The 23,245-nt window shown below is 42.4% G+C and overlaps 4 protein-coding genes across 5 annotated transcripts; 3 read left to right on the top strand and 1 right to left on the bottom strand.

Annotated features, from left to right (window-relative positions):
* The first annotated feature begins 105 nt into the window (after positions 1–105).
* LOC128753348 (afadin- and alpha-actinin-binding protein-like) lies at positions 106–5,811 on the top strand. Its single transcript, XM_053854956.1, has 11 exons — positions 106–120; positions 1,599–1,667; positions 1,738–1,861; positions 1,992–2,064; positions 2,138–2,258; positions 2,486–2,639; positions 3,074–3,177; positions 3,308–3,469; positions 3,559–3,670; positions 5,455–5,617; positions 5,696–5,811. The coding sequence occupies exons 1-11, from the start codon at positions 106–108 to the stop codon at positions 5,781–5,783; spliced, it is 1,185 nt and encodes a 394-aa protein (XP_053710931.1). The 3' UTR covers positions 5,784–5,811.
* A 618-nt stretch (positions 5,812–6,429) lies between these two features.
* LOC128753984 (uncharacterized) lies at positions 6,430–7,357 on the top strand. Its single transcript, XM_053856255.1, has one exon. It carries the CDS (start codon positions 6,453–6,455, stop codon positions 7,071–7,073), a length of 621 nt encoding a protein of 206 aa, XP_053712230.1. The 5' UTR covers positions 6,430–6,452; the 3' UTR covers positions 7,074–7,357.
* Positions 6,581–10,261, bottom strand: LOC128753979 (uncharacterized). 2 transcript variants are annotated; one of them, XM_053856248.1, is made up of 7 exons: positions 10,216–10,261; positions 9,361–9,423; positions 8,823–9,286; positions 8,417–8,753; positions 8,205–8,332; positions 8,051–8,146; positions 6,581–7,614 (listed from the first exon to the last, which is right to left on the bottom strand). In XM_053856248.1, exons 2-7 carry the CDS (start codon positions 9,391–9,393, stop codon positions 7,536–7,538), a joined length of 1,137 nt encoding a protein of 378 aa, XP_053712223.1. In that variant the 5' UTR covers positions 9,394–9,423; positions 10,216–10,261; the 3' UTR covers positions 6,581–7,535. The 2 variants fall into 2 exon arrangements, with proteins under 2 accessions (XP_053712223.1, XP_053712225.1); XM_053856250.1 differs by having other exon boundaries at positions 9,361–9,420; positions 10,216–10,243.
* Positions 10,262–10,312: 51 nt separating this feature from the next.
* On the top strand, positions 10,313–22,712 carry LOC128753960 (coiled-coil and C2 domain-containing protein 1A-like). Its single transcript, XM_053856212.1, has 28 exons — positions 10,313–10,475; positions 11,677–11,741; positions 12,207–12,342; positions 12,473–12,579; positions 13,006–13,257; positions 13,354–13,669; positions 13,867–13,976; positions 14,071–14,143; positions 14,663–14,758; positions 14,826–14,953; positions 15,028–15,100; positions 15,159–15,286; positions 15,664–15,751; positions 16,138–16,214; positions 16,291–16,386; positions 17,739–17,861; positions 17,946–18,004; positions 18,190–18,306; positions 19,656–19,729; positions 19,792–19,850; positions 19,908–20,059; positions 20,126–20,216; positions 20,287–20,442; positions 20,566–20,697; positions 20,762–20,888; positions 20,964–21,040; positions 21,108–21,155; positions 21,226–22,712. The coding sequence occupies exons 2-28, from the start codon at positions 11,685–11,687 to the stop codon at positions 21,262–21,264; spliced, it is 2,991 nt and encodes a 996-aa protein (XP_053712187.1). The 5' UTR covers positions 10,313–10,475; positions 11,677–11,684; the 3' UTR covers positions 21,265–22,712.
* Positions 22,713–23,245: the final 533 nt, after the last annotated feature.

Genomic DNA, 23,245 nt, shown 5'->3' with positions numbered 1-23,245 from the left:
TAACATCCGCGGTTATAAGGTACGCCGCGGTAACTTACCGGCGGTCCGTCGACCGTGGTTAGAATTTTCGACAGATTTTACCGAGCATGAAAATGTCAGTATAAGATGGTAGGTGAATTGGTAAGTTTTATAAAGAGCGTGGACTATTATATTTTACCCGCTTATTTAGCTATTTAACGTTGCGAACGGTGGAGTAGTGTATTCGATTAACCGGAAGTAGCATTTCAGAATAAGTTTAACTGGAAGTGAATTGTTAATATCTGACTTGACATAGTTAAATAGAAGAGACATTTACAACCAAATTTGGACCGGTACTGAGCATCCTCGTGGTAAGTTGTGTACTGGCTGACACGTTCTGATGAGTAAATATTTATATATTCATGAATAACTAATCACGGTATAGAGTAATGAAGTGATCACTCAGTCTAGGTGTGTGTGTTCTGTGGGAGGAAACCAGAGTGCTGGAGGACTGCCATATTTAAATCAAAGTAGAAACAACCTCAAGCCATTGCCACTGAAAGTTTTAAAAGGGTTGTCGGACTCTACTTGTCATCTATGGTGGAAGTAACAGCCGGTGCCAGTGGACGTGTGGGTTGGGCCTCTGCACTTCTGCCATTAATCACCAGAATCACCGTCAGCTGAAAGCTTTGACAGCCTGAGGCGTCTGATGTGGCTGATAAAAACACCTTATAAGAACTCTCATTTAGTTATTTGCTGAAACAATAAGTCCAAGATGGATGGCAAGCTTCATCAGAAGAGAGTTAGGAGGCGGCTGAAGTGCTCAGGTAAGTGAGCGAAATGTTACTGCTTACGTGGGGTTCACACAGTTCTTTCTACCGGTTCCACTCATTTCATGGTTTTATCCATTTAGCTGAAGCGGCCCAACATGCACCCTGGGTGGATGAGCGGAATGATGTCCATGATCAGTGTGTCTTGTTAAGAGTGAGTGTGCTTTGTTATTCATCCTGTGATCACTCATGATATTTTTGCTTCATGTGCTTTGACGCTTTTAAAGACTTGATTTGTTGTGCTTCCATGTTGCATTGCATGACAAAACAGGAACTCTTTAAATTGAGTCAACAGAAAAAAAGACAATAAAAAAAAAAAGAAATTGTCATCATGCAGAAGTGAAGATTACACTTAGAAATCATGTCAATCCTTAGTCGGCTCTAGAAAGATCAGCTAAAATGAACCATTTTATCATTGAACTGCTAGAAAAAAATGTTGACTATAAAGAAAAAGAACAGCCATACAGGGTTGAATTATCTCTAATGGCAGACCTTCAAAAGCGCTTGACGAGAAATGGAAACTATAAATCTGTGGACAAACTGATATAGGTCAAGGTTACAGATCAATTTGTTTCTTTCTCTTGTATGTAAAGCCCAAATTCTGTTATTTTCCAGCTTCCAACTAGAGACTGAAGAGAGCCGAGGTTGGCATATTTGGTGTGAGACAAGTCTGTGGCTGATCCTCCTGTCTTGAACCAGCAATTTGCTGTTAAAATAGGCTAATACATCAATGTCTCTGGGTCTTTATCAGCCACTTCAATCGTTGTGCTGTGAGGTCATACTGAAAGAGCAAATTCTGTATTTGAACAGGAGCAGCTCAAAGAGATGGACGACCATGTGGCCCGGCTGCAGGAGATGCTGAGATGTGAAAGGAGCAAAGTAAAATGGACACTGGCAATGAAACCCAACGTTGTTGATCTGAACTCCAGTTCATCTTTGTATTCTGCAGAGCACCACCCTGCAGCTGAGATGTAACCAGCAGGAGGCAGAGTTGAAGCGGCGAGAGCAGCTGACTAACAGACTGAGGGAGCGACTTTCGCAGTGGACAGATGGGCACAAAGAAAAAGGACCCAGTGAGTCCTTTAACTACCCCACCCACCAGCTTCCCTTGCTTTCTCAACCTTGACTCCTCAATATCCATCTCTTGATCTAATCCTCTTCATGTAGATAGCTTCTAACAAGTTGTATCTTTTTCCATCCCAGCCATTGACGTTCTGAATTTGCCCCCCCGAGGTCGAGCAAAAAGAGAACCTGCAGCGTTCCGGTCCATTGCAAAGTGATGACTCAAAAATTCCATGTGGTTTCAAATGTTTCTCATGGATCAAAGCTTACAACTCACCTTCTTGCAGGCGTGAGGACACGGCCGTCCGCCTCATGCTGGAGCGCAGAGAAGCGGAGCTGAGAGAGGCTATGAAGCTGCGTCACAGCGTCACCACCCTGCTGCACTCCCTCAGACGTGACATGGAGCGGGTGAGAAACAGAGCAAAAATCCAGGTTGACTGCACAGTGATGGTCATGGACTCTTATGCCCGAGTTGTTGTGAATTCTTGAAAGAATCACTTAAAACTTGCTTACTGTTGTGAAACCGTCCATGCAGAAACACAGGCCTGTCATCTTTTAAAATGTAGGACATTTTTTATTCAAATATCTGCATCTGGAATATTACTTTATCTTCTCGCTCTTTTCTTTATGTTAAGACCCTGTTGGCGTCGACGGATCTTCCCGTGGAAGCTCAGAAAGACGACAAAGAGTTGAGTCAAGCTGAGGCAGCACTGGGTGACCATGTGACCGGCGGCGTCATCCATGGTTGGAAGCTGGTGCAGAAGAGACTTGCAGACCTGCTGTCCAGTGGTATCTCTCAACGCTCTCACACTGTTGCATTAGCTCCACGTGAAGTGAATTGTCAAATCCAGAAATCATAAAGCAAATATCTCAGGAGGAGTGCAACAATCCGGTCTGCCCTCCAGAGGATTTTCATGGTAACTGGTTCTAGGGGGTTAGAATCTACAAGTTGTACAAAGACTTCCTCTAAAACAGAATATAAACCTTTGTCTCCTGAAGTCCCAGTGTATTTTTTGTGATGCTGGGGTGGAGTCAAATATAGAATGTCAATGTCTGTTCAGGTTGTGTAAAGATCTGAATAAAGTAGTGTAAACACAAAATAATTTTCATTGAAAATTTGACAGAAACATGTCATTAAGCAAAAGCTTTTTCTTTTCAAAGCTTTTCTTAATCCGACAGTGGGAATCCAGTATCTCAAATTCACTTTGTTTGCTCAATCGCAGGCCGCAGTGCTGCAGGCACTGACCAGGACAAGCTCCTGGCTCAGATGGAGATGGAACTCCAGGAGAGTGAGCAAATTGTCAGGATGCAGCAACAGATGCTTCAGGTGAGAAATAAAAGCATTTCCATTGTTGAATGCAGTTGCAGTCATGTCAAGAATGGCTTAGTTGGTACAACGACCCTGTGAAATATTTCAGACTTGACGTCATTTATCCCATTTTCACTGTTTCCTTCAGGAGAGCTTTGTGTCGCCCGTGCCAGTTGAGCTGTCCGACTCGTACTTCCTGGAGGAGTGGGAACGTCTCCAAATGAGATGGGAGGAGTTCAAACACCAGAGGTCATCGTTTGAAATGGAACGGAGGGCCTTCACCGATGCTGCCATAAGATTAGCTAAAGAGGTGTGCGGGTGAAGGAATGCAATTCTTTTATTTTCATTCCTAAGCACCGCGATGGAATCTCGACCAGCACATGTCTTATCTGCCCACAGCGCCGTGAGTTTGAGCAGCAGAAGGGGTTCCTCCTGCAGCAGCAGTATCTGACTGAGCCGCCTGTGTATGTGCAGGCACCGCAGGAAGGCCGTGCCGTGAGCCCGTCTCTCAGTGAGTATGCCGGAGCATCTCATGCGTGAGGTCAGTCGAAGGCATGATGCACCTGATCTGATCAGTCATATGAGCAGCAAGTATTTTAGAAGGTGGACAATAGCTCTGGCCAAATCGTAGTGATGAAACGTAACTTGTAACACATTTCAGTTCAATTTGCCTTGCTAAACTCTCCGTACTAGGCTCTTGCTCACTGCTGTGAATGAGCAATGTTCTCCCACAGTTTTCATTCGGATGATCACACCTCCAGAGCAGAACGTTGTGGATGGTTAGGCATCTTTTTTGATTATTATTGATCACATACTTGAGTAAAACGAGGAGAAATTGTTATCAGACTCAGGGTCATCTGTGGCCTTTGATCAGCTTTTATACAGCCTGAAGCATCTCTAACTGTTTTATTTGTGGCTGTAAAAATGTATAGTTCAGTTGGACTTAATTCATCAGGTCGAGGACATTTGACTTGATAGAACAACGCGGTTGTCAATCCGTGCTGTTGCCCCACTGCTAAGGTCAGATTGAGCTATATTTTCTGCAGCTCACTTTTGTGTAGTCTGGAGGATTTGTAGACTTTAAATCACATTCTAGTCTGGAATCAATAATGCGGCCGGCGGCACTAAGCCATCACATGCAAGATGATCTCTCTTGATGTTTGACATCACAGACTTAAAAAAGCCATCTAGAAGACTTAATTTGATTATGTAGTGCAGTGTGACTTGAATTCATATAAAAGTGAAAATGAAGTGTGAAACAATGCGTCATACTTGCCCATTTAAATGTGTCGGATGGCTTGCTGAGGAGTTCAAGATGGAGGTGGGGCTGCACCAAGGCTCAGCTCTGAGCCCCGTCTTGTTTGCCATGGTGATGGACAGGTTCACAGATGAGGTTAGACAAGAAGCCCCTTGGACGATGATGTTTGCAGATGACATTGTGATCTGTGGTGAGAGCAGGGAGCAAGTGGAAGATAAGAGAGAGGTGGAGGTTTGCCTCAGAAAGGAGAGGAATGAAGGTTAGCTGCAGTAAGATGGAATACAGGTGTGTGAATGAGAGGGAGCCAAGTGGACAGGTGAAGTTACAGGATGCAGAATAGATAGGATAAAGAAGTTGGAGGATTTGAAGTACTGAGGCTCAACTGTCCAGGGTGATGGAGAATGTGAGAAAGAGGTTAAGACGCGGGTGCAGGCAAGATGGAATAATTGGAGAAAAGTGTCAGGTGTGATGTGTGACAAAAGGGTGTTGGCAAGGATGAAAGGGAAAGTGTCCAAAAGGGTGGTGAGGCCAGCAATGTTGTATGGTTTGGAAACGGTGGCACTGAGGAAAAGACAGGAGGCAGAGCTGGAGGTAGCAGAGATGAAGATGCTGAGCTTCTCTCTGGGAGTGAGCAGGATGGATAGGATCAGGAAGCAGTAGATCAGAGGGACAACACATGTCAGGTGTTTAGGAGGCAAAGTCAGAGGAGGCTAGATGGAGATGGTTTGGACATGTACAGAGGAGAGATAGCAGTACATTGGTAGGAAGATGTTGAGGTTTAGATTTATGGAGGTGGTGAAGGAGGATGTGAAGTTTGTAGATTTGAGAGACGAGAAAGCAGAGGACAGGGTGAGATGGAGGAGGATGATCTGCTGTGGCGACCACAGAAGGGAGAAGCCAGAAGAAGATATGTGTCAAAGAGCTTGCGGTTACATTACAGTAAAAGTCTATTAGTAGTGTTGTGGTGCTGAGTTATTGCATAATGCTTGTATAAAACTGCACTAGAAGGGTTGACATTCTATCTTTGTATCCCACAGACTGTCCATTTCTGGCTCCTTGCAACATATCTGGCCTGGCTCCCATCAGTCCATCTTTAAATGTGCCAGAGTCGGTTGCCGGCACAGGTCAGGTTCGAGTCAGGGTGCTGACCCCGAGTACCCCCGAGCTCTACTCGGCCCTGAATCTGTCCTATGACGGCAGGTAGGTGCAGCGCCCACAGTGGGGTTTTCTAAAAGCACCTTGACTGTACATTTGCTTTACAAACACTTTCTTTTTCAGAGCAGAAAAAAGGGAGGAGTCAGTGGAGCGCTTCAGCGAAGACAGCTTGCTGCACCACACCCAGATTCCACACCTGGACTGGTTTTGAAAGTCTTCCAACTTGTATTTTAAGCGATGAAATGTGTTCACAATCTTGACTGAATAAAATAAGTATTTATAGAAAGGCTGAATTCTGTAATGATGCTCCACATTTGACGTTCTTTTCTCACTGACATTTGTTTTGTTCTCTTGTTTGGATTATATCTTAAAATACAAGGCTTTGATCTTGGTCAACTCGGTTTTCATAACATTCAAAGGTTATGAAGTAATTAATATTTATGTTAATATTGGCTCACGTCGTTCAGTAGTTGTCCAATAACAGTGACAGAGTCAGGACTTCTACTAACATATCTTCAGGTCCACAATAACCTATATGTTAAGTCATGGATTTCTGTCAAGCCTCACAAATTTTCAACTGCTTTTAAATATTTATGCTTGGTAAACAGATAAAACCCACGATTGTTTCTGCATTGCATTTACATTGTCTAATTTTAGACTTTTTTTTACGTGTTTTACACGTTAGTTTAAACTGACCAAACGGTTGGGTTCAGAGGCATGAAACGATACTGGTGTCTGATTGGTAGATGAAGGTCCGGCACGTGCCGAGCACGCGCTCGTGTGATTGGTTAACTGTCTCACGTACTCGCGTGTTCCTAATTAACAGTAAAAGTTTGTTGTTGCGCAGACTTGACGGACGACGGCGTCGAAGCGCGGAGATATGGACTTGGCAGCTTTTCCTGAAAAGGCAACACAGGATGGCGTGGGCTCGTCGCTGTTTTCAACGAACGCTTTTAAAACTTTTCAGCCATGGCGGGACTACATGGGATTATCGCACGCCATCCAGGATATTTTGGGTCTGAAACCTGCCGCGGAGCCACCGGGGAGCGTGGACGATGTGTGCGCCGCCTTGGGCAGCTGGCGCATTGACACGTCCGATCCGTCTGGAGGAGTTTCGCCAAGTCCTCCCGCGCGCGTTCCCAACTGCGAGCCACCAATCACTCGTCGAGCAAGGCCAGCCGCCAGTGACGTCAACGGGGTGTCGGTTCCGAGACGCCGGCGAGGATCGAAGAACCGCAGGAGCAGAATTTGTCGCGACGGAGGAGACTCAAAGGCGCCACCCTCCGCGCGCATGATGTGCAGTTTCTGCAAACACAACGGAGAATCTCCGCAGGTCTACAGTTCCCACTGGCTCAAGAACCGAAGCGGGGAGATTGTGTGTCCCTACCTGCGCAAATACGTGTGTCCGCTGTGTGGCGCTTCCGGTGCCAGGGCGCACACCAAGCGCTTCTGCCCCGAAGTGGACCCTGCCTACAGTTCTATCTACGTCAAGGGCGCGTGAAAGTCCTACTCTGGGTCAAGTTTGTTCATACGTTTCAGGGTTTTGTGTGTGTTCGTTTGGAGAGAGACACATGCGTTTATTTTAAAGACTTGGAAAACCATGTCCATACACCGTACCTGTACAAACATGATCAAGGAAAGATTTTACTGACCTCATTTAAACATTTTAGAAGACCGGAAATAATGCCTTTGAAGTGAGCATGTCGTTTGATGTGTTTTTTTTATTTGTTATATTTGCATGATGCTTTAATAACGTCTGTGTGGGATGGAAGTGAATAATACACTCGTTGGTTAAACGTTTTGTGTTTGTTTCTTTTATGTCCCCCGCATGACTAACACACAAGTCGGAGCATATATTATTTACAAAATACCTAAGCGACGCATTGAACGCATAACATGGACATTTGAACAAGATTCCATTCAATAACCAATATCTGAACTTTGAACCTTGAAGAACAAAAGGTCACTTTGGTTTTCTTGAAGCCCGACTGCCACCACGGCGTAGGTTCTCCAGCTCCCGATGGGCAGACATGACTGTCAGACTGAGGGGGAGAAGGGAGGTATTTAACCGAACCTGGAGGTAGTATCATGGCAAGACGCTAGAAAACAAATTTGGCACCCTTAGAAAAACAAGTTGAGTGACAACAGGTGAAGTCGCTCCGAGTTTCAGCTTTCAAATGGAAGTTTTGCTGCTGCATCGACCTGAACATGTATGAGCTGCCTTAGCTAGAGTGGCGTTCTTGTCACATTCCGATCGACATGTTCGACACAACAAAAAAGGTGAGGATGCGATCGCCACCATAAAGCTGCAATGAATACAGCCGACTTGTGAGTCTGAACCGACATTTACTCTAAATCTGAGCTCCCTGCTTCTGATTGGTTGGTTTGACAATGCCAAAGTTCAGAGGGCACATTGTTGTTGAAGGAGTGTAAATGTGGAAAAGTAGAGATGAAAATGATATTGATCATCTTACTAACTTCAGATAGGACAGCTCTTGGATCAACCCACAGACCAGCTCTGTGGCATCTTCAATGTAAGCAGATGGACTTTCATCACATGGCAGCGCTTCCTCCCTGTTTGTGGAAGAAGGTCAGAGAACAGGAGAATTGCCATTATCACACACATACTTACACCCAAGCCTCATTCAGCTGCGAGTCTGACACATAGTGATCAGCTTCAGGCCCAAACTGGTCATTGGTCTCTTTCACAAGATGGTCTGTGTTCATAGCAAGACCAGAGCCAGGTTCATCAACAGTATTCTGCAGGACAAAAAGATGGGTTCATTGATGATGGGGAAAAAAAATCCTTGTACAGTGTAATGATACAGCAGTAGTCATGCTGACCTCAGCATCAGAAGGTTTAAGAATGTTGGGACCCGTATGAGCTCCATCCACCGGCATTCTGCTGGTATGCTCAACTGTGTCAAGTCGCAGCTCTACATAAACAGCTTCACTGTCATCCATCTTCTCCTCAGCAACATCTGATGGCTTATTATACGAAGCAGTACTGCACCCATTCCCCAAACTTTGCTCAGTCACTTCCTCCATCAGCTCTACTGACGCACCAGGATTTGTTTCAACTGGACATGACATGTCCTTGATGTGATCTTCACAGGATTTATTCACATAAGAAACTAAGGCGGTCCCACCAGGAACATCGTCAACACCTCCAGTTTCCACCCTGTGCGCGAATGAATACATCCAAATAAGATATGAGGGCAAACCTGGCTATCAAACGCAAACATCTGACCTCTCAAGTGGTTCTCCCTCACTGGCCTGGGGATCAATCTTAGATCCTGTGGCCTCCAGGTCAGATGATTGATCCGCTTTCAGGTCACATTCTGGAACCATTTCAATGTTCTGCAAACTATGAGTTTGCTCCCTTTTTATCACACTACACATCCCCAGTCTTCTCTTCTTCTTAAGCGGGGGACCAGTTGCCACTTTTTCAACTTCCCTTGAAGGATCTTGATCTTCACTGTGCATTTCATGGTGGATTTCTAATTCTAATTCCTGACATTCCTGTTGAGTTTCAGCATTTCTTTTCACAGTGTTACTGTCAAGCTTGCCAACACAAGTTTCCTGATCAAACTGGTTATGGTTTTCAATTGGACACATAATAGTTTCTTCTCTTTTCTTGTCCTCAACAGCAGGCAACATGGGAGCAGGCTCAATAATAGGAATGAGTTGTGGAATTTCATCCTCAGACTCATCCTGAATAAAAAGAAATATAAAAAGCATTTCATAACATACAAACCAATCAAGTCACTAAAAAGTATTTTAAATACCGTTTTGTTGATCTCATCACTTGAGCAAGCCATTTTCCTGAAACCAGTTCAAATCAGAGCCTGCTTTTGGACAAAGAGTTGAAAAACGTTGATAGATGACTGTAGTTCAGTGACTCAGTTATGTCAGTCATTCAGTAATGTAGAAGACAATAGAATTGATGAGTGATATAGGTGCAGTTGTGAGAGTGAAGGATCTGCAGAGAGTTGAAGAAAGCGAGGTTCTCATGGGAGTAGAAGGGACAAGAGGAGTAAAAATAAATAGCACACGTGGCAATAATTGGAGACAGGGTTGGTTATGCCAGGATGGGAAAAGCCGTGGACTTGTTGGATTTTGTAGATGGAGATACCAGGAAAAATAAGGCGAGAAAGATAATCCTTGAGGTTCTTGGATGTGATATGAAGGAGGACATGAAGAGGATGGGTGTGGTAAGGGAGGACGACCAAGTAAGACAGCAAATGCAAAAAGAAGATTTAGACAGAAAAGTGGATGTTAAAGTCCTAATATTTTAAGTATTAACCTCACATATTTATGGATTAATGAACAAGTACATCAAGTACGTCCTAATATTTTAAGTATTAACCTCATATATTTATGGATTAATGAACAAGTACTTCAACTACATTTTAGTGGTTTAATTTAGATTTAAACGTCTTCTTTTTTTGCACCAGAAATATCCCTCGAATGATATCTTGTAGTTAGCATGATATCGTCAAATAAATTAGCAAGTCATAGCAAACACAAATTAACTTCATGTGAATAGTAAAATGGCGAAGATAATATGTTATACAATGCAATTTATATAAAATATAAGTCATATTTAAATTACTTGAGCGTAAAATGACGGTTAAACTCACTTTTGAAGCGCCACTGGCTGAGCTGATGTGTTTACGTCACTCGAAGGCGTGACTCGACCTGCCGTAAATTGCCGCGGTTGTTGCCATTGGTGACGGAATGTAGGAAGTGGGTTATTCAGATTCTCCTGGTCGACAACATATTAACCATAACAAACCTTCTGTTTCTATGCATTAAACAAAGAAAAACTGAAAGCAGCGGCTTAGCATTTGACAACTTATTTAGACTATCAGACGAGTCGTCGCTCTCGTGGATTGACAAGGTAAACAACCAGTTGTTGACTGTTCATAAACTCAGCGCTATCGTGAAGCTACACACTAATGTGGGTTTGAATTCAGAAAATGAGATCATATGAAAAACAAGTTGACTGTGTTTGTGTCTAGCTGATTTATTCACAACTCGAGCCAAAATGATGTTTCGCAGACGTTTGTATTATTACAATTTTAACAAGAGGGTGTGACTGTCTCTACATTTAACACCCCACATTAGCATGGTAAACTGTTGTAGTCATCAAAGTCGTATTGTATGTTACAATAACACGAGCAACGATGGTGTCGAAGCAGATACCTGCTGCTTGACACAAAACTAGTTTTATGTCAAGTGCTGAGTCATAAGGGACCTGATGCCTTCTTTTTTTTTCATCTAAGCATTATTTATTTATATAATTCACCTCTAGATTATTTAGATTAAACTAATGGAACAAGATTTGGTTCAATAATATTTAAATGTTATATAATAAGTTTGGCACACCTGGTTATGCTCAGTTGAACAAGTGGAATTAACAAACACTTGAACACTCTGAATGTTTATTTATCTTTGTTCAATGAAATATGATTTCAATCCAAATTTGAGTTTTGCTTTATTAGAAGATCTATTGTAATCACTGCATTGTCCAGAGCTAGAATTCTTAGGTTGTTTTGGGCATCAGCAGGGGTAACTTTAATTTTGTAATATTAATCATAAAAAATCTCAATTGTCTTTAAATGGCGAATCAAATGTGACCTTTTGTGACTCCTAAGAGAAATTAGTAGGGCTGTTTGCTGCAGACAAAGCTATTCTGTCTTTCTATTTTGAAATGCAGCGGTCTCAGTTTAATATGAAAAGTCATAATGTTTGAGACTACTGGTTCAGCAGGAAAATGTGTGCGTCAGAATAGACTCTTTCAGGTCACTTAGCCAGAATGAGAGTACATAGTAGCTAAGTCAAAATACTATCCTCCACTCCAACTAAGATACTAAGTAGTTGTTGCACTATTATATATAATGGATAGTTTTCTAGCTTCTCTTTTACTATATACAGTCTTAACATGCTGTTAGGAATATCAGAAATAGGTAACGTTGTTTGGGTGGGCTCATTTTAATATCTAAATTTGAGACTTTATCTGGAGCTTTACAGGAAATGTTAACCAACATAGGTAGTCTATTCCTAACCATGACTTTGACTTTGTCTTTATATCCATCTAGTTACGTCAATGAGTCGCAGTCGGAACCCCCCAAACCGGGGTCAGGGTGCAGCACGGGCCAAACAGGTAACTAGCCATTTCCACTGCTGAACACGTTTGTATCTGCACTACTCAGTTGTTTTCAGGCCAAAAAAATTATAGCTTCAGTATATTACTTCATAAATTGTCTCTAACCTTGATGGCTAGATATAGTATTGATATTAGACATTGTTTCCTTCTTATCATATATTCTCACAGTATTCTTATTCTGCTAATGCTATTTCTCTTTTAACACTGTTTGCTTCAATTACTCTTTCTAAATTTTTTGGAACGCTTGACCGCAATTTTTCCCCTTGTCCATCAGGAAAGTTTATTTGTTCAAAGCTGTTAACATTCCTTTAACAAGGGTGAAAAAAGAAAAAAGTCACATCATTTAGGACACCAGATATGAATTTAAAACAACAATTCTCTGTCACAGAAAACTCCAATCTAAATCATGAAGCCAAATAGTTGAATAAACTTTAGGTGCTCCCCTTTTTTCCTCCTTTATAGATGGGGCTGCTTCTTGACCTGAACCCTGATGGAGGCATGGAGGATGTCGGAAATGATGATGAGCTTGAGGCTGAACTGTTAAAGATTGTTGGGGGAGGAGAAAAACCACGGGGGAAGAAAGAAGGAGCAGGCAGGGGTGAGGAAGTTTGTGGATTCTCATTTTCCTCATCTATGTTTTACTTGTATCACAAATGGTGTGCAGATAACAGACCTTTGAGAAAAAACAAGCTGCTGACCATAATGACATTGTGTGTGTGTGTGTGTAGCTCCGGTTGCCATGGCTGAAATTGAGCGAATGGCAGCTCTTTGCATGAAAGACCTGGACGATGAAGATATGGATGATGAAGACGTGGATGATGATGAAGACCTGCTGGTAAATACTCCAATCAGCAACATTTTCTGGAACCCAAGCTTCACATGACTGCTTTTTACAGATGTCCAACTGAAGTAGCAATAGCTTATCTAGATTGAAAAGAGCAAATATTTCTTAAGAGTTGATGGAGAAAGGGGGAGTCTGCTTCAATGTGGGCTGAATGGATGTTCTGGTTGGTTTGTCAGATGAGAGAGAAAGTCACATGTTTCAGATTTGCAAATGTTCCAGTCTTTGAGCAGCCTCATTCCGTTCCTTGTCCACCATATAAAGAGCTCAGATGAAGTGTGAACTGTTCCTGTTGTTGCGTTCACATGAAGCTGTTGCGTCAGTTCAAACCTTTCGTCTCCCTTAATCACATGTTCAGATCCAACAGCACACTCCTTTAGTACAGTTTTACTGACGTGTGAGCTTTGCTTGTGTATACAGGCAGAGTTGAATGATGTTTTGGAAGATGATGATGATGGAGACGAAACCCCTGCTGCAAGCCCTCCAGCTGTCACTCCAAGTGTCCCTAAAAAGCAAGCAACATCCCAGAGTTCTCCTGCCACTGCCCCAAGTGGTGCAGGGGGGGTGGAGTCGCTGCTGTCAGAGCGCATAGAAATGTACCAGACGGCCATCTCTAATGCAAAGGCTTCGGGGGAGTCCAGTAAAGTTCGTCGATTTGAGCGAGGTCTAAAGGTAAAAAAAAAACCAAACACCTTTTTATTCACCTTTTTATTTTCTTTTTTTATTCAGGGGAGACATTTGTGTTGACTGTCTTTTTGTTAATGGCAGACGCTGCAGTCCATGCTGACGTCTGCCAAGAGAGGAAAACCTGTCAACGAGCAGGAGATCCCGCCTCCTGTTGCTCTTGGTGTAAAGCGCAACACGACATCAGAAGCAGAAATAATCCAAGAACGACAACCTCCAGAGCCCACGCTGGTGCCTTCTCCTCCTGTTAATCAGAAGCCTCTCCGTGAGCCCGCACCAGCTCCTTCTAATATCAAGCCGCTCCATCTGACCCCGCCACAAAAACCCACTGTTGCACTCACACCTGACACTCCTGCCATCTCTCCTCTCACCCCCAATGTGCAAGATGCTGGGGACTCAGGTACATAAGACGACAGCGATGTGTTACGAAGGAACAAGCTCAATTGCATTTTGTCCTCCACTTTTCTTATCTTCTTCTGATTATTATTATTTCTATTATTATTATTTGATGTGTTGATGCACTTTTCAAGTTATTTAAGTTTCCACAATGCTGCTGAGAGTGCCATTGACCCTGTCTTCCTGTAATTCTTCATTCAGAAGTGAAGCAGGCGGTGTTGTCCCGACAGAGAGAGTACAAGCTGGCTGCCATAAACGCCAAACACAGTGGTGATATTGGACAAGCCAAACACTTCTACGTCATCGCCAAGGTCAGAGATACAATGTGAAATATGAGAATGAAGTGTGTGATGAAATATGAACTGAAATAATGCAATTGTATTCGACTGGTTTTACTTTTTGTAGAAGTTCGATTCATACGTGGAAGCGTTAGACAGAGGAGAACCATTCGATCTGGACTCTTTGCCGCCACCTCCTGGTGAGTGTAACTATTGACTGTTGCACACACTGGGCATGCTGCTGAGTCATTTAATGTACGACAAGGGCATCTCATTTTTAATAGAATTATCTGTTACTGTATTGAAGTATTCATCACGGAAAACTGAACTTAAATCCAAATCGAAACCTTGCGCGACATGATACATAGTTGGTAACTAAATTTGGGGAATAACTGCTTTCCTTATTTATTTATAGTCTATTTGTTTCTTCTTCATATATATATATATATATATATATATATATATATATATTATATAGTGAGGAAGCTACTCAGATACTCAGTCTCAGTCTTTGTGTTTTCTTTGGCATTCTCCTCCACTTGGTCTATAATCTAAACAGAAGCTGCTGTCTTTTCATTCTTGAACAGCATATGTATGTCAATTCCTAAAAAGTCACGAGTCATGTGACCTTTAAATAAGCCGTGAGATGTGGTTTTATATCAATATCCGCCTCTTCACTGTAAGGATTCAAACAAACGTCTGTGCTCATATCCTCTCAGGAGATGTTGCACCCGTACAATCCTCACCTTCTCCTACTCAGGCTTCCCCGATGGCTTCCCCTGCTGCCCCTGCGTCTAACCAGACAGATAAATCTGGTATGATCAGACCATTGCAGTGAAGATGTACCGTGTAGAATGTAAAAGTATATATGTGCCTTTAAAGAACTGCCTGCACCAACCAGTGTGGCTGAAGCGTTGCAGCAACGGATGGACATCTACAAGTCGGCTGCAGAGGCTGCGAAAAGCAAAGGAGATGACAGGAAAGCTCGCATGCACCTGCGTATTGTCAAAGTAACTAATCATTTATTTCTGAATAAAAGTCACTAAGTGTTTTACTTTAAAATGCTCTTCGCTACTGTCGCCAGCAATACCAAGACAGCATGAAAGCCCATAAAGCCGGACGGAATGTCAACTTGTCCGATCTTCCAATCCCTCCAGGTACGCAATGTCCTGTGTGTCACTGCGGTGTCTTTATTAAAGTTAGTGCTTTTGGCAGGTTGTCCACCTCTCAAAGGCTCAGAGAGTGAACAGCAGAGTTTCATCGGTGTCCTGGAGAACGCCATGAAACTGGTTAATCAGGATCCAGACGCAGAGGATGAGGACGAACCGAAAGAGGCTGCCAAGGTAGGCATGACGAGAAGCGCTCTGATAAATGGCCAAATCACGCTGAGGATTTGCTTCAAAAAGCTTTTAAAACACGCACACACACACACATGCACACCAAGACCACAGTCGCAAGCCTGAAACCCACAGCTTTAAGTCAGGAAGCTCTGGCACCATTAGTTGTCTGTTACCATGAGGCACAGCATTATTTATTATCAATTGGTCTCTACTCTCACATGTGGCTTGGTCAAGACCAAAATGTATCCTGATTCCGATGAAATTAGCTTCAAAAGAAAGGAATGGAACTCACGATCAGTATAACATAGACTTATGAAAAACCCCTGAAGGGAAGCTGAAGGAAAGCCAAATGAAAGTCTCATCCATGACTGTCTCTGCAGCCTGCACCTCGTCCAGCTGCACCGAAAGCTAAATCTCCAGCTGCTCAAGAAACTGGAGCCACTTCAAACCTAAAACCAGGGTCTAAAGGTGAAGTTATTTTTTTTTACTTAACTATAATATTGATTTTGTGAAAACAACGTGTCTTTCCCAATAGTTAAAAAATTTTCAACCCTGCATGTTTAGTATGAAAAAGATTTCCGTTATTTACAATGTTGATCCGATCTGCTTTTGCAGGTATTTAAGGTTCAACATATTAGTTGTTTTTCCAAGGCAGAATGTAGTGAAAGAAAAATCAAAATCAAATTGCCAACATAAGTTTTCGGACATTGCAGGCATTGTACTGTGTGCTAATAGATCAATAGGAGAATGCCTTGCTTGCACTTGGAGTCGTATCTGTTTACTGTTTACTTTTGTGAAAGAATTTTATCATCATTGTTCTTCCCAATTCATCATTGTCCAAATGATCCCTTTAGCCCAGCAACAAATAGATTTCCTGTTGCTGAAGCGGCAAGTGTTTATGCGAGCTGCGCTTCGTTCAAAGCAGCTGAAGGTGCGTCTGGATTTCACCTCTCACATCACGAAAGTCTTTGATATCCGTTAAGTTGCTTTTGTGCTCTGGTGTCCAGGACATGTCAGCTGCAACACAGCACCTGAGACACGCCAAGGGACTGGACCCCATGATCACTGCTGCCAAGTCAGGATTCCCTGTTGACATTACCAAGGTTGTTAGCCAAGTCACTCATATGTTGCGAGAGCCTTGGTTTTTGGTTTGGTTTGAATAATATGAACGTTTTATCCTCTGCACATGGGGTTACTCGGTTTTACTTTTAATTAAATACAGGAATTAGATATTAATACAGGATTTTGAAAGTTTTCCATCTTTGGATTTTTTAATGACAATCTAATCATCAAGTACTTATGCCATAAAATTACACAGCCTTTTTTTCATATAAAGTGTTATTTGACCAACATTCTTCAGTATGACTTTATTGTTTTTGTTTTTATTGTTTTAAGTTTCAATGCAGTACAAACACAAATTGTCATGACTGACATTCAAAATACCAAATACTCATAATCTTAAGATGTGAAAGGGAAAAAAAGCTCTTTTAAAAAGTTAGAAATAATTTTTCATAACTGGTCCGGGCTGGAATGATGACCAAGCAAAGCTGGTGAAGGCTGTGTACCGTTTGATATGGAAATCAAATGGTGGGAAGCAAACCATCGAGCAATCAGAGAGGATGTAATGAAGGCTCCTTAAACACCGCAGATAATATTGAAACAGGTGGTGGAAGAACTACAGCCGAGGATCCTCGCTGTAGCCCACGACGGCTTGCAAATATAAAGCTACCTGCTGTAGTCAAGGTCCTAAGGAAACAAATACACTATACACTGAAACTTTGGAAAAGTATGGGGAAAAAATTGTTACTTTTTTATTTTGTATCACATGTAACATATGAACACTTTACATTGATGACAATGAAAACATTTTGATATGATCATTAAAACCAAAGTCACATTAGATTGTGAATTCAATTTTATCTCAAATCTTCTAATCTTCCTTTAGACAGCCCCGACAGTTAACTTCACTAAATTAATTTGCCCATTGATCTTAGATTTATGGAGGAAAATGAACAAATAGTCACAGACAAATTACTGGTTGTCTTTGAGAAACTACATTTATGTTTTCTTTATCATGAGAAAAACAATGTGAGTGAACAGAACAAAAGACTCTCATTCACTTTCATGTGGAGGGTGAAACTGAAATACAAATCACAACTTTTTTCTTGGGCTGTCATTAGATTAAAATTGTAATCTCAATTAAGCGCACTAAACCTGAGTTCACTCATTAAATCTTCCTTTGCCATATGTTGCATAGAGAACAAATGCAAAATGTGTTGTTAACTCACCTCTAGTATGATTAATTAATAGTAAAACCTTTACAGCCCTACTCTTCTCCTTCAGAAAAAACACGTTTGATTCAAGCATTTTATTTGTAAATCTTGTTCAGGCTTCATGAGTAAGAAATGATAAGAAAGATGCATATTCATGTTTCCCCTCAATTGCCTTCTCACAGGTTCCTGTAACTCCAGTCAGCGAGAATGAGTATTCACTGGGTCATTCTCGCTCCTCACCTCACTCCGCTCGCGCCAGTGAACAGTTCCACGGCCTCCTGGAGCTGTTGAGGAAGCAGCACGAGGTGTCAAAGTTTCCTCATCTAATTGTTCTAAATGGAAGTCAAACCCCTCCACTAATGCTGCTTTGTTTGGTCTTTGACTCACAGAAATGTCTCAATAACTCCCAGGAGTTTACAAAGCTAGGCGACGTGGGTGAAGCTCTTAAGTAAGTCTTTCTTAAAGTGTGCATTTAAAACATGATTACTCCGTAGTCTTTTTCATGTAGCGCTCCATATCATTTAACTCATCACTGTTTTCCTTCAGCACATATATATTGATGAGTAAATATAACCTCAGGCACCCGCCTTATAGTTTATGGTGCCAGTGTCATTTTTTTCCCCCTCTCTGTAGGTTTGAGAGGCTCATTGAGGAGTGCGGTAAAAACGTGGAGATCTTAAAGAATGCGTACTCTAAAGGCCAACCCGTCCCCAAGTGCCGCACCGAGGAGAGGACCTTTAAGACTGTCAAGTCAGTTGCAACATTGTTTTTTTTTTTTTTTTATTATTACATGGTTACAGCAGTTTTGGATTTGAACTCTAGCTATCTAGCTGGCTGTCTTGCTATTTAGAAAGCTAGACAGATAATGGACATTTGGATTCAATGAAATTCAATGGTTTAATGAAACACAACATAGTATGGAATCGCTGAAACAGATCTATTTCCCTGTGACTGTGGTAACTAAATGCAGATTTATAAATGCTTTAAAGGTTTTCTCAGTTGTTCCCTGCATTTTTCCAATATTTGTTAAAGCTCTGTTGCCCTGCTGCCATTTCGGCAAATTTCACACTGGATGTTGAACACAAAACATGTTTAACATATGTGTAGGACAATGATATTAGAGTCAAAATGGAATGGTCGTGTGACTTGGTGGAGGTCTGTGCTGTCACTGTACCTTTCTAGTTGTTATTATTGACTGGCTTGTTTTTCTAGTGTCAATGTTTAACTGCAATGATAAGGAACTTGTGTACCAAAGCATGAATTTGGCAAAATTAATACTATATTTAGAACATTTAGAGGTTTTGTGGTTCTGTTGCTGACCAGAAATGGGCATATGATATTATTGTTGGCATTTTTAAACCCATTTCTTTAAGCGTTTGGTTTCAATAAGAGTACACCCGGCTCAAAGAGACTCAAAGCAGAACCACTGCTACTCTTGTAAGGATGACCCCTGAACTCATCCCTTGGGTGATGTGGGAGGAAGCCCAAAGGCGGCCCTAGGACAGAGTGGAGAGATTTTCTCTTAGTTGTCCTTGAAATGTCTTTGGAAAAAGAAATCGAGGCCTCTACTCCGGCTGCACCCCCCCCATGATCAAGATATGGATCATCTTATGTAATGACGTGTTTAAGTGTGAATGTAAATGAATAGTTTAACTCTTTTGAACGGCACAAACATTGACTCTGGAAAACTAGATTTTTTTCCCAGATCCCACTCAGAGTTTCTTTCCACTGTATCAGTTATGTTTCAAAAAAGTCATCAGCACATACATCAGCGGGGATTCATTTTGTTACATCCACTCTAAACCACCAGAGAAAGACAAACCAGCTAGTGTTGACCGTCGCACTTCCCCTAAAGGTTCAGCTTAAAATGAGGGATGTCATTAAACATGTTCTTCCAGATACACACCATTAGCAGGGATGTTGCTGTCTTCATTGAAATAATGTATTCTGGAATAGATTGACTCTGTGAGAAGAGTGACTCATCATGACTCCCATCTCGCAGCGCTAATGGCTAAATAACAGTGCTGTGCTGCCGGCTCTGCCTGATGAGGACCATCACGGCGGGTACCATTTTAAAACAAATTTTCCATCCTCTGCAGGACCTACCAAAACCTGGCCCCCAACGACATGATGCTGTACATCATTAGAGGCATAAACCTCCCAGCTCCCTCGGGTAACTTACTGATGCCTTATACAACATGTTTACGCACGCTCACATTACACCTCCGCCCACAGGTGTCTCACCTCATGATCTCGACGCCAGTGTGAAGTTTGAGTTTCCCTTTCCCAGTTCGGTGAGTGTTGAACTCCGATCAAGGTTGATTCATGTTACTGAGCCTGCGTGTGTGTAGGAGGAGGCTCAGAGGGATAAAACCGCAACGATAAAAAACACTACTAACCCGGAGTTCAAGGAGACGTTCAAGCTCAATATCAACCGGTCACACCGAGGATTCAAGCGTGTGATCCAGTCCAAAGGATTGAAGTTTGAAATCACCCACAAAGGGTAATGTCTGGTCCTGATTTTCCTCGTCTATCGGTGAAAAATAAAAACATTCTCACCTTTTTACAGTGGCCTCTTTAAAACTGACAAGCTGGTGGGGACAGCTCAACTCAAACTGGAGCCCCTGGAGAACCACTGTGACCTCAGAGAGATCATCGATGTAGGACTTGGTCTTGAGGTTTTTCACAGGCACACGGTATTTGTGTAACTGCGAAAAGTTTCATTCTCAGGTGATGGATGGGCGTAAGGCAACAGGTGGTAAGCTGGAGGTCCGGGTGAAGATCAGAGAGCCAATATCTGGAGTGGATTTCAACTCTGTGACGGAGAAATGGGTGGTGCTGGAGCCCGTCTCCTCCCTCTCCCCTCCTGAGAGGCAGAAGCAGAGGGTGAGTTGACACACTTTGCAACTCTAGAAGTGGGAAATGGACCGTGATGGACACTAGTTTACTGATGGGAGGATGAGGACCTGTGGATGAAGTTTTTAACCTTCTAATTTTAACCCCTACCAGGCGCCATCCCCCAGGTCCAAACCCAGACATGAATCGAGCAGCAGGAGCAGCCATCAAGACCATTCTCCGCCACGATACAAACTCCATAGTTTCAGTCTTCTGAATTACGACAGGGAGCGGCTGGAGAGGAAGGTGAGATTCCTGCATGTGTTCCTCTCAGCATCTGCTCAGTGCTAACAGCGTTTATGTTCCACAGCTTGCAGAGTACAGGAAGAACCGCCGCGACCCTCCATCCGACCTCATCCATCAACACAAAGAGATCATACACAGACTGCAGTGGCAGAAAGCGCAGCTGGAACGCGGCTCTCCGTCTCTGCTCTCAGGTATCACAACTGACGTGTCATACTGAGGCGAAGGGCTCTTATCTGGTTGCTCCCTCTCACCCGCGTCATCTGCAGAGTATGAGAACGTTCTACGCCGGTTCGTCCAAGGACTCACTGACTCGGTGAAGAAATACTCCAGCCAAGACAACAGGGTGAGCACGAGATCGGGGTCAAGTGGGGCTTGAATGGTTGGTGACTGTGCGTTAATGTTGTTTGAAGGACGCTGCCAAGGATGCACTCGGCCGGCTGAAGATGGTTGAGAATGAGGTGAGTTTCTAATCTGTCTCATAACAGTGGTGTGAATGCTGCCCAGCATTTCTGTTTCTCTCTCCTTCAGTTGGATTCCCTAAAACGGAAGCGCCATGATCGAAGCTGAAACGCCATCATATAGCTGTTTCTCATGAGGACTCTCTTAAACACTACAATCTTTCAAAAAAACCAACCAATCATATACAGCTGCAAATGCTTGTGTTCTAAATGCCCCCCCGTGACTGAGGGACAGATTGATCTGAGGCGTTCACTCTGGGTATCACATTTTTAATGATGAAATATGACCAAATATGTCACTGCATTCTCAAGTGTGTTTAACCAATGGACAAAGGTCTGTTTAACCTCTTTTCCTGCATTATAATGTGTGCATTGATCCTAATCTAATCTGTCTGCTCCAGTGTTCACAGATTACAGTAATCTGCACCATTTGGAGTGGTGTGATATGGGAATAAAAAAAAAAAAAAAAAAAAAGAAAACAGGCTTGGGGGTGCCACAGCCAACATCCCATAATGAGGGATTAGTGTTTGTGTCACCAAGGAGACGCCAAGATCAGACGTAGTCGCCTTTAGGTTTTTTTAAGGGGGGGGTGGTGTTAACAGCGTGCCATGAATACGGCGGCGGCTTAGCTCTGCAAAAGCTGCTTCCTTTTCTTCCTCATCAGCTTTTTCCTCATTGTCGTCTCCCTCTCTTGCACTTTCTCCACTCTAATTCCTTCGTGTCGGGCAGGAGATTATTCCAAATTTTGAGTAATGCGCCGTTCTGTTTGGATTTTCTTTAAACTCTTAGACAGACTTAAGACCAATGTGCCGTCAATTACAAAATAATTAACGGCTGTGATGGACAGACTCTGGTGTCTGAGGTGACAAAGAGCTCCGCAGCAGCAGCCAAACCGTTTGCCCTCAAGAAGAGATGTGTCACTGTGACTGCTTGAGTGTTGGTGTAATTGGATTCTTATGTCATCTTCTCCTGGCTGGAGTGGCTCATCTCACGTACGTTTGTATTAAAGGAGCCTTAACTGTATGTTATTTAACAGCAACGACAGTTTGACTTCAGCTTTCTGATTTTTTTTTTCCTATTGTCACAGGATATATTTGGGTGCTCAGCTATATCTCTATTATCTCATTTTATATCCATTCAAAGCACTCAATATTTTTATGTTACCATAATTTGTATTCACACCGTCTTTTGTGTGAGAAAAGTCAGTGTTTTCTGCCAGCTGAGGGCAGTTTAGGAACACTAACGTCATCTTTGCATGGTCATGTCGCCATGACCCAAAATGTTTATGTATACTGACGTTAGTCAAACTGCAAAGGCCTGAAACAAGGCTCACTCCATGACATCATAGCGTGTCTTGTTCCCCCACTCCATCCAGGTAAAACTGCATTATTTGATTTTAAATCCGCTGGTATGTACTGTTCTGTCGTTGGAAATCAACATACATGTATATATTTGTATTGACAAAGTGATCAGAAACACTATCTCTATTTTTAAGCGGTGGTGAGTTTGCTTTCATTATGTGATGAGTCTGCTGACTTGAATAAAAGGGAGAAATGACCTGGTGTTTGTCTTGATTGAAGGAATGTCCACCACGAGTCTTTCTTTTCTTATTTCTCATGAAGCCTGAGATACAGATTCATTCTTTTTTCCATCTCCCATTTTCCATGAATCAGCTTTATTGCCAAGGTCAGTGAGGATCCCACCAACTAGCAAAGTGCTTTGGAACAATATGCAATACTGAACAAAACATAATATTAATATTTATTATTATTATTGTTATAAATAAACAAATTAAAATAAGAAATACAAATAAACAATCATAGATTCTCATTCTGATGCCACAGCAAGTGGATTTCATCCATCCTTCTCCCACCGATCTCTTTTGTGTCCTCTCTTCACTTTCTCTTATCTTCTGTAGTCATCATCTCCTAAATTCTTCATCCCTTGTCTCTCCTCTTCCTTCTGGCCTCCTTAACTTTGTCTCCAAACCTCTCCACCAGCTGTCACTCTGATGGATGCATTTCTGATCCACTGTATTACTGTCTTTCTATTGAAATCTGTACCCAAATAATATGTCCACAAATGACTGA

This window comes from Synchiropus splendidus, chromosome 2, assembly GCF_027744825.2.
Source record: "Synchiropus splendidus isolate RoL2022-P1 chromosome 2, RoL_Sspl_1.0, whole genome shotgun sequence".
NCBI classification, from domain to species: Eukaryota; Metazoa; Chordata; class Actinopteri; order Syngnathiformes; family Callionymidae; genus Synchiropus; species Synchiropus splendidus.
This window is presented reverse-complemented; position numbering and strand designations above follow the sequence as displayed.

Coding starts and splice junctions, on each gene's coding strand:
- LOC128753348 (XM_053854956.1), top strand. Junction 2,065..2,137: donor GCGTTCCGGTCCATTGCAAA/GTGATGACTCAA, acceptor ACCTTCTTGCAG/GCGTGAGGACACGGCCGTCC. Junction 3,671..5,454: donor TGCCGTGAGCCCGTCTCTCA/GTGAGTATGCCG, acceptor TGTATCCCACAG/ACTGTCCATTTCTGGCTCCT.
- LOC128753984 (XM_053856255.1), top strand. CDS start 6,453: ATGGACTTGGCAGCTTTTCCTGAAAAGGCAACACAGGATGGCGTGGGC.
- LOC128753979 (XM_053856248.1), bottom strand. CDS start 9,393: ATGGCTTGCTCAAGTGATGAGATCAACAAAACG. Junction 9,287..9,360: donor GTGATGAGATCAACAAAACG/GTATTTAAAATA, acceptor CTTTTTATTCAG/GATGAGTCTGAGGATGAAAT. Junction 8,333..8,416: donor TTAAACCTTCTGATGCTGAG/GTCAGCATGACT, acceptor TTTGTCCTGCAG/AATACTGTTGATGAACCTGG.
- LOC128753960 (XM_053856212.1), top strand. CDS start 11,685: ATGAGTCGCAGTCGGAACCCCCCAAACCGGGGTCAGGGTGCAGCACGG. Junction 12,343..12,472: donor GAAAGAAGGAGCAGGCAGGG/GTGAGGAAGTTT, acceptor GTGTGTGTGTAG/CTCCGGTTGCCATGGCTGAA. Junction 18,005..18,189: donor GACGTGGGTGAAGCTCTTAA/GTAAGTCTTTCT, acceptor CCCTCTCTGTAG/GTTTGAGAGGCTCATTGAGG.